General features: G+C 37.8%; 1 protein-coding gene across 2 annotated transcripts in view; it reads right to left on the reverse strand.

Annotated features, from left to right (window-relative positions):
- Positions 1-223: 223 nt before the first annotated feature.
- snap25a (synaptosome associated protein 25a) overlaps positions 224-17109 on the reverse strand; it is a 23224-nt gene continuing 6338 nt past the window's right edge. The window contains exons 2-8 of one of the 2 annotated variants that reach the window (XM_046836630.1): positions 11657-11801; positions 10379-10420; positions 8686-8734; positions 6945-7062; positions 3074-3193; positions 2626-2770; positions 224-1889 (exon numbers count right to left, since the gene is read on the reverse strand). In XM_046836630.1, coding sequence (XP_046692586.1) covers positions 1821-1889; positions 2626-2770; positions 3074-3193; positions 6945-7062; positions 8686-8734; positions 10379-10420; positions 11657-11728 — 615 coding nt within the window. In that variant the 5' untranslated portion in view covers positions 11729-11801 and the 3' untranslated portion in view covers positions 224-1820. Of the gene's footprint in view, positions 1890-2625; positions 2771-3073; positions 3194-6592; positions 6711-6944; positions 7063-8685; positions 8735-10378; positions 10421-11656; positions 11802-17109 lie in introns of both variants that reach the window. The other variant, XM_046836629.1, reaches the window with a different exon arrangement.

Below are 17109 nucleotides of genomic sequence, written 5' to 3' on the forward strand. Positions count from 1 at the left end.
TTCTTGAGTTATTTGGTGAATGGTTACCAAATCTATGTGCAAAGAGAAACCTATGCTGTAATTCAGGCAACAGCTCATAGCTGTACATTATAGCTAAATTTGGATGAATCCATAACCCCCCCCTTAGGTTATTTCTATTTTTTTTGTTCAGGGTTATCAACTTTGTCTATTCAGGATCTGTCCAGTTCCATACATCCATGCAAAACAATAATGACAACCCATACAGGAGGGGTTATATTCATTTTAATTAATTCAGCTAGCTACAAAATGTCAACCACGTCACAGACTGACAGGATACAGAGGGAGTTTGATTTGAATATTACATGCATTGAGGACATCAGTCTCACAGTTTAAACTATGTGACATTCAGGTAAGGTATTTATTTGTCTTCTTATACAGACTATTCAACATCGTAGCAATTTGGTGTGCATAGCTCTAAAGTACAGAAGCAACAAAAACCTCTTCTTTTTGTTTAGTGTGTCACGGATTAGTCTCTTTTTTCTTTTTTTTTTCCTTTTCTTTTTTAACCAATAACAAACCACACAGGGAAAGTAAACTAACAGGATACAGTCTTCTTATAAAAGTAAGATCTCTCAGAAATATGCATCTTTGCTTTACATTGCAAATGTTTGTTTATTTATTTATTCATTTATTTCTTCTTTTTTTTTTTTTTTTTTTTTTTTTTTCTCAGAGCATCCAAAACCTATGATACAGAAAACAATTAGTCTCCACCATTCAGTACATCAGTCATTATCTTTTCCCCCAGGCTGCATAATCATTTAAAAAACAGGTCATTTTTGCAGAACCAACACCTTCATCAAGTCTATTACAGTTCTTCTTTCGGTCATGTTGCATTATGTTACATCGATGGTCACAGTCTGTGTATATATATATATATATATATATATATATATATATATATATATATATATATATATATATATATATATATAGACAGAAAGAGAGCACTATTGCCAACTTGCAGGAATATGAAACGTTCAACTGTGTCCTAATACTGAGCATGCTTTTTGTAAATTTTTCGCTACTGCCATGATTTTTTTTGTATATTTTTTAAGACAAGTTTTCTTTATAAGACTCTAAAATCTACGATTCGTCATGCAAATCACACCACTTGGAATGCAATGTCTATTACAGCTACAAGAATCTAGTTGCACTTTTGTCTAAACAGTAACTGATTATGTTTCGCGGTGAGGAAAATGAACCGAGGAAGGATACTGTAAGTGCTTTTGTATCAGCGTCATCGGCGTAAATCATTTGACCCGTTCGTCGTTCGCCATGACAACATCAAAATAAGGAGCATGACAGTAGCCTAATGAAATGACACAGTTTTACTAAGACGATACTGAGATACTGAAAAGGAAAGACAGTTTTGTAGAGCATTCCTATTATATAGTTCATTCAGTAAAGAGGTTTATACCATATATAATATATATGTATACATATATAATTTGGGTTATATGTATACATATATATATACGCATACATATATAGATAGGTGACAAAAAAAGAAGAAAAAAGAAAAAGAAAAAACAATAACGGAATTAAAAAACTTCACAAGTGAGCTAGAGCCATCGAGCCAGCACTATATACAACCTTTGGAAAGAATGATACATAGTGTAAGAAATCATTTTTACGAGGACTATCATTGAAAAAAGCCGACAGACAGCACACAGAACAACATTTACAATGTAGGGGTGATATGTGCATGTGTGCAAACCTAGAAGGTAAATACCAAGATAAAATCATGTTTGTGCCTTTTGACAAACTGCACGGTTCGGAAAAGCAGGCAATTCAGATGCTTAGCCGCTGCCAAGCATCTTTGTGGCCCTCTGGTTAGCTTCGTCAATCCTGGTCTTGTTGGACTCAGCCTAAGAGATAACACAAATGAAAAGTTGTTATGAGATTATGAGATTATGTGTTAGCTTTTCGTTTCATACGTCACATACCATACCATGTACCATAGTGTTAGATCTATGTGCTGAACTTATTGGCTAGCAAAAAAAAAAACCGCCTGTCTGTTATACAATATAAGTTCACAATAACAGTATCAGTTATGGCCTCTTTAGCATTGTGTGAGGTAAAATCTCCCTAGCTGATTGTCACTGAACTGTTATAAGATTAGTTTATGTCTAGTTTAGACTTTTAGGTACAGTTACAGTTATACAAAGACTATGTCTGCTTCAATCACATCACATTAGCATAGTTTTAATCAATTTTGGTGGCATACAGAAGGCAAATGGTCCCTGTTTATGAACCTTACTGTATACGCATGTATGGAACCATCAGACAGTGTTGTTTTTATGGGTTTTTTAATGTGTAAAAACTAAAATTTCCTAGCCAAGTTGACTATCACACTAGCAACAACTAGTTTTTGTATTCTTAAAGCTAGTAACCAAGCTCTCTAACCTAACCACCTAAAAGCAATATCTATTACATCACAGAAATTTTTTTTTCCAATATTCCTATTTTTACAGCTTCCCTCTGTATAAATGCATCGTTTTTGTGACAAGCATAAACAAATATATCAGCAATGTTACTTTTAGAGACCGAAGCATTATAAGCACTTGTTTCCCTTTTAAAAATCGGAACGTTCTCCCAACATACCTTGTCCATGATCCTGTCGATTTGGCGATTCTGGGTGTCAATCTCATTGCCCATGTCAAGAGCCATGTGGCGCAGGTTACCAATGATGCCTCCGACCTGCTCCAAGTTCTCATCCATCTCATTTTCCCGGGCATCATCTGTTACCCTGGACAGATGATGACGTATAGGACAGGATGTGAGTTCATCGCAGGAAAAATTCACAAGGGCTTAAATTTTATCTTGAGTTACTGTCCTCTGAGTGCACTTGTTTTCTTTAACATCTCAGAGACATGCCAGGTAGGTGAGCTGGTAATTCTAAATGGTTCAGAAGTGTGAATCAGTACGCATAAGTGTATCTGTGTGTGTCTGGGGTATGTCTTCATTAACCCTGACCAAATTAGCCTCATCCCTTACCATATACAGTAAATGCAACTTCAGCTGATCTTATCAAAGCTGTCTCAGCACTTACCTGCGAATGAAACCTCCGCTGATGGCCATCTGTTCCCGTTCATCGACCACACGGGCAGGCTGACTGTTCACCACACCATCCTGGTTGTTGCCCCAGGCCTTGCTGCCTCCACTCTTCATTCTGCATGAATCATGAAGAGCATGAGCACTGAGGTGGCCGGTAGCTTTCATATTAGCAGTGTTTCCACCCACACACACTTACACACACACACAACACGCACACACACACGCACACACACACGCACACACACACACACACACACACACACACACACACACACACACACACACAGACACACACACACACTCTAACACAATGGACAGATGCTGGACTAACAGGCAGGCAGTAACAGGCATAACCAAATCAGAGCTCTCTGAAATGTTAGGCCTTGCTGACATATAACATTCATGGCTTGCTAGCTAAAACACATACCTTTACTGAACAGATGAACACAAGAAAACAAGGGGAAACTTGCTAGCAAATCTGGGACTCATCTGTGCTTTTACTTGTTGGACTACGTCCCTCTTCCCAGTCATAATGGCTTGTTTCCCCTATCTCTGATTATGACAAATAACAAAGAAGACAGGCCTTGGCAGACATACAACACAGAATAACGGGACTGCCACACTGTCAGAGACGAGTGCAAACAAGTGCAAAAGAAAAGACACTGAAGGGACGAGAACCCATTCCTAGGTTGGACGCCACTGGTAAGTGGCAGAAGATCTAATTTCTCCTAGTTTGCTTCTGGTAACATTTATAGTTGGTGGTTATTATGGGAAAGTCCATCGGATTGACTCTTCTGGCTCAGCATATAACAAAAAAACTAGCTAAGTTTTGCCTTATGGGTACAACATATGTAACGTATTAGATGGTACAAAGCGTTAAAAATATTTTGAGAATGGTAGGAGGGGAACATTTTAACTGGATTACCACCTGAATCTTGTGTAGTCTTGTTCTGTTCCATCATCACAGTTTAAGGACATTTCGAGATATATTCACAAAATTTAATCTATTGATTCATGGACACGAATTTCCCTCTTTTTTTGTGTCACTCAGCACGACTGCCTCCATCTGGCTCTGTCTTTATAGCAACGAAAGCAGAGGATCATGGGTAATGCTGACAGAAATGCCAAAGGTAATCTTTTCCCCACATTTTTATTAGAATAAGGCAGAAAATATACAGTTAGGGTTAGGGTTGTGGTTGTACTGTAATAACTGTGTGTGCCTCTGATTAACTCAGTCTCCTTAAATGACTGGGAGAATGTATTTACTGGATTTTGATGTGAAGAAACCACTGACAATAATTTATAATAGCGAGCAGCTTACCGTTAATATAAAGCAATAAAAACAAGAATAAATTTTCCTGCTTAAATGTTGAGTAATGGGGTTTGAAGATAAAAAAAAAAGAATCCTTCCTACTGAAATACATAACATATAAATACATTACAATACATTATCATCCTCAGTGACACAAAAAAAGAGGGACATTCTTGTCTATGAACACAAATCAATAGATTACATTTCGTGACTATATCATTAAATGCCATTAAACTGGGATGGTTCCACTTTGATTTAAATAGAGTGTAATATAGTTTAAAGATTAGAAATGAGCCAGAACCTTAATTCAGGTGTCTTTAATGGATAAATCCCTGAACTCTTATCCAGATATCTAGATCTTGGAAGATAAGCTGGAATAAAGAGCCAGACTGCCCACTGCAGAGTTATTTATATTTTCAACCATCTAACCCTCTTGGCTGTAAACTTGATTTAGAATTGCATACTGGTTGATATTCTTTAACACACCACTTTACCACACTGCCTGGGATACTAATATAAAGAAACCAGATTCTTATCACCACCAATATACTGTATGTTGTGTGAAAGCTTTGTGACAAGGAAACTGAATGGTCTGATTTGCATAATAGGTGATGTTAAAATAAATATTTGGCCCAAGAATGCTTTCATTTTATATCCCCTTAAGACTGTTTGGAGGCTTTATTTTTAAGAATCCTATATCTCATGAAGATATTGTATTGTCCATTGTCTAATAAAGATTGCTTTATATCACACTGGCAACCAATGGCAAGTGAAGTTTGCTTGTGTAGAGCTTGTGCCTGTATGGTAGGTGCTCCATAAAAGCCAAGCTTTTGTAACAGTCAGAGATCAACCTCTCCACTACAGGAAGGTCTTCAAATGGATTTTATTTTGTCTAATTTGTCTATGTATTTGCCTAATAGAACTTCAAATGAAAAACAAAGCAAGGGGAATTACTTTTCATAGCTGCTCTCATACCTAATCTCTCTGATGACGAGGTAAACCATCAAATGTAACCATAAATGGCTAAAAAAAGAGCTTATAAATAGTGTGATCAAGCATAGTTTTTTTTTTATCACAGCTCAGCACCAGCCTGTCACATTGTATTCCTTGGTTTTAATCAGGAACAGATTTAGCCCTAGGATACTTTATTTACATGTATATTTTTTTTATTCAACTCCAACAACCAAAGGCATTGCTAACAGTGAGCAATATAATCAAATTAAAGCAGACATCACTGTCGCCCTATCTACCAGACCTAAATCTGGCCTGCTCTCTTTCAGCTCTCTGTCAAAGTCCCAGTTTTAATTCACCTTCTCCTTCCTCCTCTTTCCTTTCTCTTTCCTGGTTCAATCCTAATGTCAATTGGCTCAATATTCAATTTATGAATGTGCTTAATGCCAAACAAAGATGTGTTCATTTTTCAGCATCGTGAATGTCATTACGCATCATCGTTTATAGCAGGTTTAACAGGCAGCATTAACGTCATTAAGAACAACATGCAATTTAGCATTCAGGGACATGCTGTTTCAGTCATTCAAGCCAGTGGCGTTGATGGATGTGCTCTCAAAGTTGCATGGAAAGTACTTTGGTCAGCTTATGATGCTTTAAAGGATTTGGAATTCAATAATGAATGAATACAAAGCCGAAAACGTTGTCAGATCTGATTTGGGATTGAAATATTAGGTCACCAAAAGCTCACCAAAAGCTCACCAAAATGATTATCGAGTCCAATTTGACACAGACACACACTAATCCAAATTGAATAGTTCAACTTTGGCACATCCATTCCAAACGTTTTTGTACATTTATGGTTTCTGATGGACCATCCTATTTATCTTTGCATGCGTTTGGATTCTATAGCAAAGTTTGACTTGCGGATTAGTGCAGCATGCCTTACTTCATGTACAAGACTCAGAGGCGAGTCTGCAAGGGCAGCTGTATGTGTGTAAGTGTGTGTGTGTGTGTGTGTGTGTGTGTGTGTGTGTGTGTGTGTGTGTGAGAGAGAGAGAGAAAGAGCGAGAGCAAGAGTGAGTGTGCACGACCAGTGGCTCATGCTTGTTGTTTCCTTTGGGGCAGGTTGTAGTGAAGAGCGTGGGTAGTGAGTTCAGCTACTGCAGGCTAGGGCTACTAGACGTCTAGGTTGTGTTCAGTTATGTTCTAATCATTTTTAGGCAGGCAGGCAGGCAGGCAAGCAGCACCTACTTGTTACATGGACAGGAGCAAAGACCACAGAATTTTCCTAGATCGTTCAAATTCTTTTCTGCATCCTTCATGTCCTTATTGATTTGGTCCATCCCCTCTTCGATGCGCTCCAGTTGTTCTGATTAAACAACAAGCAATTTATCCCCCACAGAACGAAGCACGTCAGAAGAAGACAGGGAGGAAAGAAAGAAATAAAAGGATAGAGAGGACAAAGAAGAGGAGACAAAAACAAAAACAAAAAAAAGAACAAACTTCAGACAGTCACTGTGACAAAAGGAAAACGAAGGAGGAAAAGAAATAAGGACGCCACCACATACGCAAAAGACCCCTCCGTCACATGATCAGTACCTACTTGTTACACGGACATATGAAAAGGCCACAGCATTTCCCTAAATCTTTTAAATTTTTCTCGGCCTCCTTCATGTCTTGGTTGATATGGTTCATGCCATCTTCAACACGATCGAGTTGTTCTGGTCAGGACAAAGGGATGACAGCAGTGGAATAAATTTTATTGGCTTTTTTTTGTTTCTTTCTTTTGTGTTTTTTTTTTCTTCTCTGGAGAAACACTATCAAGATGGTTTATCTAGTCGGGACAGCATGCATTTTACTGTGGATCTACTTATAGCAAAAATGATACCTACATGTAAAAACCTTACAAATATTTCACCTAAAATGGGTATATTGGGTTTGAGAATCAAAAATGGACCACTTAGAGAATGAGTTCCACAGAAATGGATCCCTGAGTCAAAAGCGAGAAGAGCCTCAGGACAGAAATTTCTCACCCCAAACCCGATGATATAGCGTGCTGAGTCAGAGAGTGCAGAGTCTCACTGCAACAGTGTGTGCAAATCACAGTTTATTTGTCTGAGTGGGGGTAAGGCATGAACGTGGCGGAGGTGGCTGTGTGATCAGTAGGGATGCAGTCTGGCACTGTTAGATATGTCGTAAAGGGGGAAAAAACAAAAGGCAGACTGTAGATGGATCTGGATAGAAGGAAACTCAGCACCATTGTTAGCTTTGCATGATCCCTGACTTTAAAGTCATTTATATTGGTTTCTAATCTGTGTGAATATTTATTTACATTCAGATTTATGGCATTCGGCAGACGTCCTTATCCAGAGCTAGCTACATTAATCTCATTTATACAACTGAGCAGTTGAGGGTTAAGGACCTTGCTCAGGGAGTTTCAAAAGTGGCATCTTAATGTGGCTGGGATTTTAACCCGTGATCTTCAAATTTAAAGTCCAATGCCTTAAGCACTAAGCTACCACCAATGAACTGAAATCACGGGATTGAATTAAGGTAAGAAAAAAAAATCTAGATTTTTTTTTATAAATGGAGCATAATTTTTTATTGTGTTATTAACCTCATAGTGATTCTTAAACATTTGCAAATGACATATTACAAAGTTTCGGCAATAAAATTAATAGAATCTGTCACTGAATATTTCTTACTTTACATAAATCAATTCCAATTTCCTTGGAATGCTTCCCTTTTTAAATAAAAAAGGGCTCCATAGTTTAATTTTTGAATCTCGTAATGTCCAAACAAATCATATTACATAGATTACATAGATTGCTTTTGACCAGGGATTGTACAAAGAAATGAAAAGATATTAATGGGAGAGTGATGTTTGTCATCACCAGTTAAATCGATCCTCTTTATTTTCCCACACAGAGAAACAAACTCGCTCTTCTTTACGTTTGAATATTTTTCCCCTGCAGGTGGTCCGGTTTTAAACGGACCAGATGTAGAATACAAAAGACTGAGTCTCAGTGGCCACGTGATCTTTTTTTTGTCGGTAAGTGTGGGTTTTAAAGGTAAAGACGTTTGGAAGGACAGAAGAATTAAGGATAAGGAAAGATTCAGAAAGATGTTAGTTGAAAGGAAAACACTGAATAATAAAAAAAAAACATTAAAAAAATGAAGTTTTGATTGGTTCATTAAGCCATCGGTCATTCTGTAAGATTACTTAATATCATTGAATATTAATTATTATCTGGTATTTATTTACAAGGAGAAATACAGATTCATGAAAATTTGAGCAATTCATGCGTTCCATCATTATCCATCTGTAAAGCATTTAGACTTACCTCCTTGCTCATCCAGCATAACCAAAGTCCTGATACCAGCATCTTTACTCTATTCACCGAAAGGCACCGAGAGGTTGGCGTAGATGACGGTGAAAGAAAGTAGGAAAGAGTGGAAAACAAAGATAAGGTACGATCACTAGGAGAGAGAACAGGATTCTTTCATGAGTTTGAGTCGAAGGGGGAAACGAAAATGTTATGTTACACGGTTGTTTTAGTAGTTGGACTCAGGGGAAAGGTGTAGGATAAATATCAGTAGTTAAGAATGCATTGATCCCAAACACACTGCTTTAGCAGAATTACATACGGCATAAGGCAACCTGTTAGAGAGGTGATAAGGATAATGCTGTGGCTGTGCTGCCAGTGCTAATTCTAGTTAAATGGTTGGAGCTGATTTACCATGGAAAACATTTAAGAGTTTAATGGCTCAGTTAACTCATGACAAGCATGCGATTAATATTGCTTAAATATTTTTACTGATTGACAGCCCTAAAATAAACGCATTGTTCTATCTTTGTTTCTTGAACAATTTTTGTATACTTTAATTGTACCCTTTACACTCAGAGAGTAGGGTGGGATGAGGTTATGAAGTTACAGACATCGATATATTGAACACTCGCTACTTGACTGAACCATTGATTAGCTTTTGTTTGAAGCATTATTGACTTCTGCTGGCCTGCGTACATCTCCCACCTTTATTTTATACAATAATTCTTTTAAAACAACATTGCTCCAATGTCCTTTTTTTAAAGCTGTTTGGAAGTGCCTGAGTTTAAATCAGAAGAGCAGCTGTGTCAGCATGTGCAGTGGAAGCAGCATCAATGTTTCCTATAATCAAGTAGCTGCGTGGTGGCATAAATCAGGCTGAGATGGAGCACAGCAGCCACCCCTTCTTCCTTCAGCAAGTAAATGAATCCTGGGGGATGTGCTGATGTGTTAGCGTCAGGCTGTCCACCCAGCTCTGGAAGACCTGCTGCTTATTGTCTGTGAGAATGTATGGCACAATTTGCAAACCGGATTATCTGAGTCTTGCCACTCATTGTATAAGTGTTTGCCGAGTGCCAGTAGGTCTCTGTTTTCAGTCATTTTTTTTCTTTTGCCATCTACAGTTTGTCCTTATTCCTTAAAGTTCCTTTATTTAGAGGCAAATGTATTGCTGTGGCCTTTTCAGCCTCAAGAGTATATGGCACAAAAGCCTTTACCCCATGAGAGTATCCCTTTCTCCTTCTCTCTCTTTCTTTCTCTCTCTTTCTCCTTGTCTGTCTCATTTCTCAGTCTCACCCAACTGTCATCCTGTCTAGCCTTATTAAGAAAGACTAAATTTGCTCCTGGCCACAAAGTCCATCTGTCACTGGAGTTTAGCAGGCAGCACGCAGAAATGCACCAGAGACCACGCAACCCACTTAGACCACAATAATCCTTATTCAGAATTATTTTCATCCCTTCGACATCCCCACCACTTCTTCTTACAACACTACAATCTCAATTCCAGTCAGAAGACTGTCCTATAACATACCTCACAAAGAACTGTTCTTTTCATAGACGGATATTGCAATTATTCATTTTGTTATAGCATTTTTAGATAAGAAATGCGATACATATAAACATATTCTGGTAAAATGCACTTCCAGTGCAATATATTTAAATCTTGTTGGTGTATAGTCTGTGTATACTGTAGAGAGTATGCATATCTTACCTCTTCCACCAGCTGCAGCATACGACGAGTGCTTTCCAGTGACTGTGAAAGACAGAGGGGACATTATAAACGTAACAGAAGGAAAATAAAAAAGCTAATGTCTAAAGAAGTCCTGAGATATAATGGGAGAGGCATGGTGAAGAACAGAGATAATTACCAACTGAACAGTAAATAATACTTACAGCATTGTGTTGGTAATCTTTTTCTCTCAGTCTATCATTTTTATGCATCATCAAGGCACCATTTTTCTTTTTTGAAAAATAATTTTATTGTCCTACACTGCTTGTATATATATATATATATATATATATATATATATATATATATATATATATATATATATATATATATATATATATATATATATATTGAATATCTGATGGCCCTATTGTGTATACATGAGTACATTGAGTGAATAATTTTAACATCAGATCTCATATCAAGCCCTAAAGCACACCCTTCCCTCTCTGAAGAACTCTTCAATTTTCTATTATGCTGAAAAAATATATCTTAGAATTGATATTAGGTGTAAGTTGGAGTTGCAAGACCCTTGGAGAACAGTGCTATCGTCCACCTTCAGCATGCATGAGTTTCATGACTAATAGATTAGAAGAGAATGTCACCTTCTACACTGAGAGCATTGCCAGTTTTGCTTTCTTGGACTCCTGGCCTTGGATAGCTGTGGAGATTGGATAAACTATTTGCAGATATTATGGCATATTATGGAGATCCAAATGACAGCTATGGCAATACATATATTTAGAGGTTGACTGACACGATTTCAGCGATTAAACTGCATCAATAGAAAAAAAAAATCCATACCGATAGTTTTTTTGGGTTGCGTTATAATGTACGAGAGCGGCCTCTAGAGGGGAATCACTGACACTTGATGTTTATATAAAGTTTCTTTTTTTTATTCATTTTTGATGTAACTTTTTTAATTCATTTGGAATTTTTCTTTTTGTTCCAGTTTGAATGCGTCTTTTATTCTCTTTAATACTTATTAATATAATAATATATTTATTTTTATTTTATTTCACATATACGTATATATATATATATATATATATATATATATATAGGTCTACATCCAAGACTGCATGTCCCCCTAAAGCAATATATGTAGCTCACAACCTAAGCATTCTGATGCTTAGCAAAGTAAGAAGAAGCTTCTGTGTGCAAAAATCTACCAACGTTTGCTTCAAGACAATGACACAATTTTAATAGATGGCTGTAAAATCCTTCCAACACCATTATGATTTAAGATCTGGTCCTCACCTCATCGGCCAGCTGGTCGGCACGCTGCTGCATGTCCGAGAGCTCATTGCGCATGTCTGCGTCATCTGCCATGGCTGCTGGGGTTGAGTTGGTGGAGCTTACCTCCAACTTCTAAGTGTGGGCCGTTCAGGGAGTATGGGGGGAGCTGGAAAACAAAGGGACAGCAAGTGAAGATACTGAAGATACTGGAGTCATATTCACACTGCGGGAGTGGAGTAAATAGTGTCCCGTGTTAGTAAAGGAGTTGTTTGAGTCTGGGCCAGATTCAAAGATACCCTCTGATCCATTTCCTTCTGAGATTTATCCACCAACACAACATTGCTGAGGTCAGCTGGATTTATAGTCCCAGGAAAGCCATTCAGCCAGGCTATTTTAAATGCCATCAATGAATACCTCAGGAAAAAGAAGCCCGGTGTGTTACTACGATTACTCTGCCGGCTTTATAACCTAGTGGCTCTGTGCTGTGCATTGGAATTGTATAATGAGGAAGAAGCAGGGAATTGCATAACAATGAAGGCAGAGCAACCTTTGTGAGTGGGAATGTAACAAGCATCTTCGTAGCTGTTGAACTATAAAAATTCAACCCTGAGGAGTTCGGTGTACCATCACTTTTCTCTCGTCTTATGCATATTACTAGATCGCTATGCACTTTCTCACCTGACAGCTAGCAGGATCCCTAGGGTACCGGAAAAAACATATACATTAAGCTCAACCTTCAAACTAAGGTAACCTGATTATACCGTTAGCAGTGTGGAAAGAAAAGGATGATGCATCGTGTTGAGGAATACAATAGGAATAGAACGTATTCTTTGTTGCATTTACAATTAAAATTCAATTAAATCTGAGCAGACATTAAAGATGCTATAAAATACTAAGGCCTCCATTTATTACCAGAACCCAACACGAGCAGTCAGATTTAATGCGCCAGCCTGACCTTATACTGGAATAGAAAATAGGATAGGATCTCAGACACACTGAAACTTCTTCACTTCACTTCATCACTGACTACTTCACCTTTAGCGAATGACCAAGGCTCAAGGTTATTATACAAAGCCTCTTTATCAACGGCAGAGCAGAAAATTTATGGACTTCTTTCTTTCATTGTATGTTTTATTTGGGTCATTGAAATAATGTCTAAAATGTCTCTAGAAATTTCCTTAACAAAATGCTAATGAGGCACACAGAGGACACGTGACCAAAAGTGCAATAACAGGAGAATCCAAGCAGCACCAGCTTTATGCAATGGAGAAAATTTCTAAAATTAAACAAAATGAAGTCCCATGGCATTTGACAGCTGGCAGAGAAAATTAAAATCAAGCCCAAAATCAGTACAAAATGCTGTTTCCCGTCCATCCTGAGACCCAGCCATTCTTTTCCTTCCTTTTTCACTGAAAGACTGCTAACACATTCCAGGAACACGAGCCTTGCCATTAAATTATATTCCTCAACATTTGTGGATTGTATTACAGTTATAGTAATACTCATCTCATATAATGGATCTCAAACCCGCGCTTTCAGGAAAAAGTTCAGAGTCCTTTCCTATTTAAAGAATTCAAGACCACGCCCACTTGAACATACAGTAAACATTGTTCCACCTATCCTAAAAATGACAAACATTTTTCTGTGTATTTATCATCCCAGTTCAGCCCATCATTTTCCTTTTCTCCTCTACTGCTTTGTTCTGTTACTCTTTAAATCTCCTGCTTTATTAATGTGTCATTTATTCGAGTTTTATGATTCTGCGTTGCGCTTCTATGAGTAAATAAAACAAACCTTTAAAAACCCATAAAAGGTGCTTCTGAATATTAAATCCTTGACTGGTCAAGGCTAAAAAAAAAAGCAGCGTGTAGAAGTTCAGGACAACAGCAACAATGATGATACAGGTCTAGAAAAAGGTTTAATAATGCAACATGTGGTTTTTATGAAAAAAATACTATACCATTTTGATTATATTCATACACTAAATGATCAACAATCATTGGAATCCCTTGCTGGTTATTGTGTTGTGTTTATTCCAGACAATAAATTGAGCAGAAATTCGATCCAGCAGTTCTGTCCAGCTGTTTGCTTTTAGCAAGACAATTCAGTGTGGGCTATGACATTATTCTGACTTCATGAGAGGAAATCGAGGGACATGGTAGCCCAGTTTTTAAGGCTCTGGGTTACTAATTAGAAGGTCTGGGGTTTAAACCCCAGTACTGCCAAGCTGCCAATATTGGGCACTTGAGCAAAGACCCTTAACCTTCTCAGCACCAGGCTACTTCCTTAAAGCTGCTCCTTCTACATCATCTTGATCCTAAACGCCCTTCAGTGAAGGTCACAGTAGAAACCCCCACCCTGACTTAAAGACCTGATCTTACCCAAAACGCAACGACTTTTCACCCTAGAGCGCCTTAGAAGGCAAACCAAATGTAGACACATAAAAAAAACCATTAAAGGACATCATATTTTGGGGTAAAGGGCACTGATGCATATTATTCCAATATCCTTTAGGTATTTGCAACCGTTTTCTACTGGCTTTATTAATCCGGCTTTCAACTGACAGATCACAGTAATGTAACACATTTCTACTCGATCAGCAGCACGTCTTGGCTTTATTAGGCATGCATTATTTAGCTCTCGTTTGTCATCAATATTTTATTACACTGTAAAGGCAGCGTTTTGTGAAATGTCCACAGCAACATTATCAACTATTGCAGTGCACTGAAAAATAATGTATTGTTCGAAAAACAAAAAAAAAACTGTGGGTCTCATTTCCAGTTGCTCTGACGGCTGTCATAATTTTCCCTTTCTCTGTAGCGAAAGCGGCTCTGCACCAAAACACCCTACACTACCTTAACTGCCCTTTACAAGCACATTTAAATAACACCACTGCTAGAAACACATGCCATTTGTATATCTGTACTCATGATATTAACATGATATTAGCATGATATTAACCCCTATACAAATGCTACGTTGACCAAATTGTACCATTTAGGTGAGAAAGAAATGCACAGCTATGAGCATGCTATATTCTGTGAATCCATTGGTCACTGTTCACTTTATCTTGATTGCTGCTACCATATTTTTTTTACACTATTATAGGATTGCAAAATTCTGTTTATATTTGTTTACATTTCTGCTACTGTGCACCTTATCCTGTCACGACAAGTTTTACTGGCGGAGCTACTGCTGCTTTTATTTTTATTTTTTGTGTATTTTGTATTGTTCTGCACTGTCTTGTGTTGTCTTTTGCACTGTTTGCACCAGTTGCACACATGCACTTTATGTGGCGAGGATCTTAGTTCCTGGCCCTGTGTTCTTCTGTACTGTGACTGTTGTTTTTATGTTGTTTTATGTAGCACCTGGGTTCAGGAGAAACGTTGTCTCATTTCACTGTATACTGCATCAGCTATATATGGTTGAAATGACAATAAAAGCTTCTTGACTCTTGACTTGACTAAAGCTATAATTGTCACATGAGGTCTATATTGTTGCTTTGCTATATTTATTGTTGACCAGAGTATTCAACTGATAATCCTAATAATAAATGCATTTAACCCCTGAAACATTTATATGGATTAAATAAAGGTATTTTTTATTTCCTAAAAATTGACACAAAATGTCTGTTACTTAAAGACAAATGAGCATCTTTGGCTCAATACCTTCAGATTCAGATACTTCAAAGGTGCAATAGTAAGCCAGAGCTTTTTTCTTTTTAAAAAATAAAAGCATTGTATAAATCACAAGATGTCATACTGAAGAGCTCCCTATGGTTATTGGAACTGGAACTGGAAAAAAATGCAAATATGAAACGTGGTTAGTTGTGTCTTTTGTCGAAAGAACAACGTTCTTCTTTCAGTGTTTGCCGATCATTCCACCTCTGCATGTGCAGCTTAAAGCTGAACTCATATGAAAAAATCTGGGCCCCCCTCCTCCTTCAACCTAGGGAAAGGTGTAAAAAGAATTTGGAGCACCCTCTAACACAGGTCTAATCAGAACAGCTTGTGATTGCGCCAGTCCGGCTGCCATTTTGTTTTTTCGCAGCCTTCGTCTCCCCCTGTAGTCGCTCTAATGCCATTCCTGTCCTCTGAAAGGAAAGTAAACTTGTCACGTTTGACCTTGAATTTTAGAGTTGCTGAATTAGACCTGATCCGGGGCATTATCTTTTAGATAGGCTGGTGGTATCAGCACAGATATACGGCTCTGTTTTTGTGTCTCCATTCATTATACTCTCTCAGCGATGTGTATCTACATTCTTGGAATTATCTGTCTGTCATGAAATGCTTCATTTAATTTAATTCGATTTAGTGTTATTTGTATTAACAGGGGACGTTGTCCAGAAGCAGCTTTACAGACATTACTGGAGGCTTGGAATGAGGCTGATCAACAAAATAACAACCCTATTGTAAGCACAAAGATGTTATTTTGATAATAGATCTAAAAATTGTTAGCTCGTAAACTGGATCCAACCGAAGGGCTCGGTTCAAGCTCGGTTTGTTCCCTTCATTAAAACCTTTCATCCTCTTTGTACTCTGACCCCAAACTTCCTAACAAGCAGGGATACGTGAAGAAAAGAAGTCCACTGAGCTGTAATGTAAACTATATGTGGCTATATACTTCAAAAGCTGTCTGATTTACATACACATACATTTAACATGCCGCATGCAGGTGAAATACCGTAAATAACTCAATATAGACTTTTAATAGGCCGAATTAGAAAATGTGTTTAGATATAACCTGCTTTGTCAACAGAAGTCCAAAGCAGCAGAACAAAAACGCAGATAAAATCCAATGAAACATGAAACTATCATGCAAAGGTAAGCATTACTGTTCAGTCCCTAAAGTACAATGCTGGGAGCTTATACTGCTGACAGTGCCACGCTACTAATTTAACCAATATTTCTTTCTTCCTGCTCAATATAATGAAACTGTATTTATAATCATCAGGCGAAGACTAAGAAGGTTACGAGGGTATTTATTTCTGGAGCACTTTCCCCCCGTGCCCACTGCTTAAGGCTGGTTTATATCATGACGCTCTTTCAGCCTTTGCAGTCGATCGAACCCGAGTCCGTTCCAAATGCCCATCCGCGCTCCTTCTGCAGTCAAAGTACCAGATTCCACTGCAGCACTGAAGCCCCTCCCAACGGCGACAGCTCACACTTCACCTGCAGTCTGTCGACAACCCGAGCCAGACTTAGGACGTTGTATCCCTCGCAGGATGAATTTATTACCAGCACACCTGCATGGAGCCATTTCAGTCCTTGTGTCTATTCTAATCTGTCATGTGATTCACAGATTTTTTACTGTAATAATGCACAAATGGTCAACACTCGGATTTACAGTCAATAACATAATACGAATAGAAACATTTTAGCCTTGTTAAAACTACTGGGGAAAATAAATAAAAAGTCCATTGCAGCAAAATAAGGAAAAAGTATGGCGAGAAAAAAAAAAAAGCTCATATATTG

This window comes from Silurus meridionalis, chromosome 23 (genome assembly GCF_014805685.1).
Source record: "Silurus meridionalis isolate SWU-2019-XX chromosome 23, ASM1480568v1, whole genome shotgun sequence".
NCBI classification, from domain to species: domain Eukaryota; kingdom Metazoa; phylum Chordata; class Actinopteri; order Siluriformes; family Siluridae; genus Silurus; species Silurus meridionalis.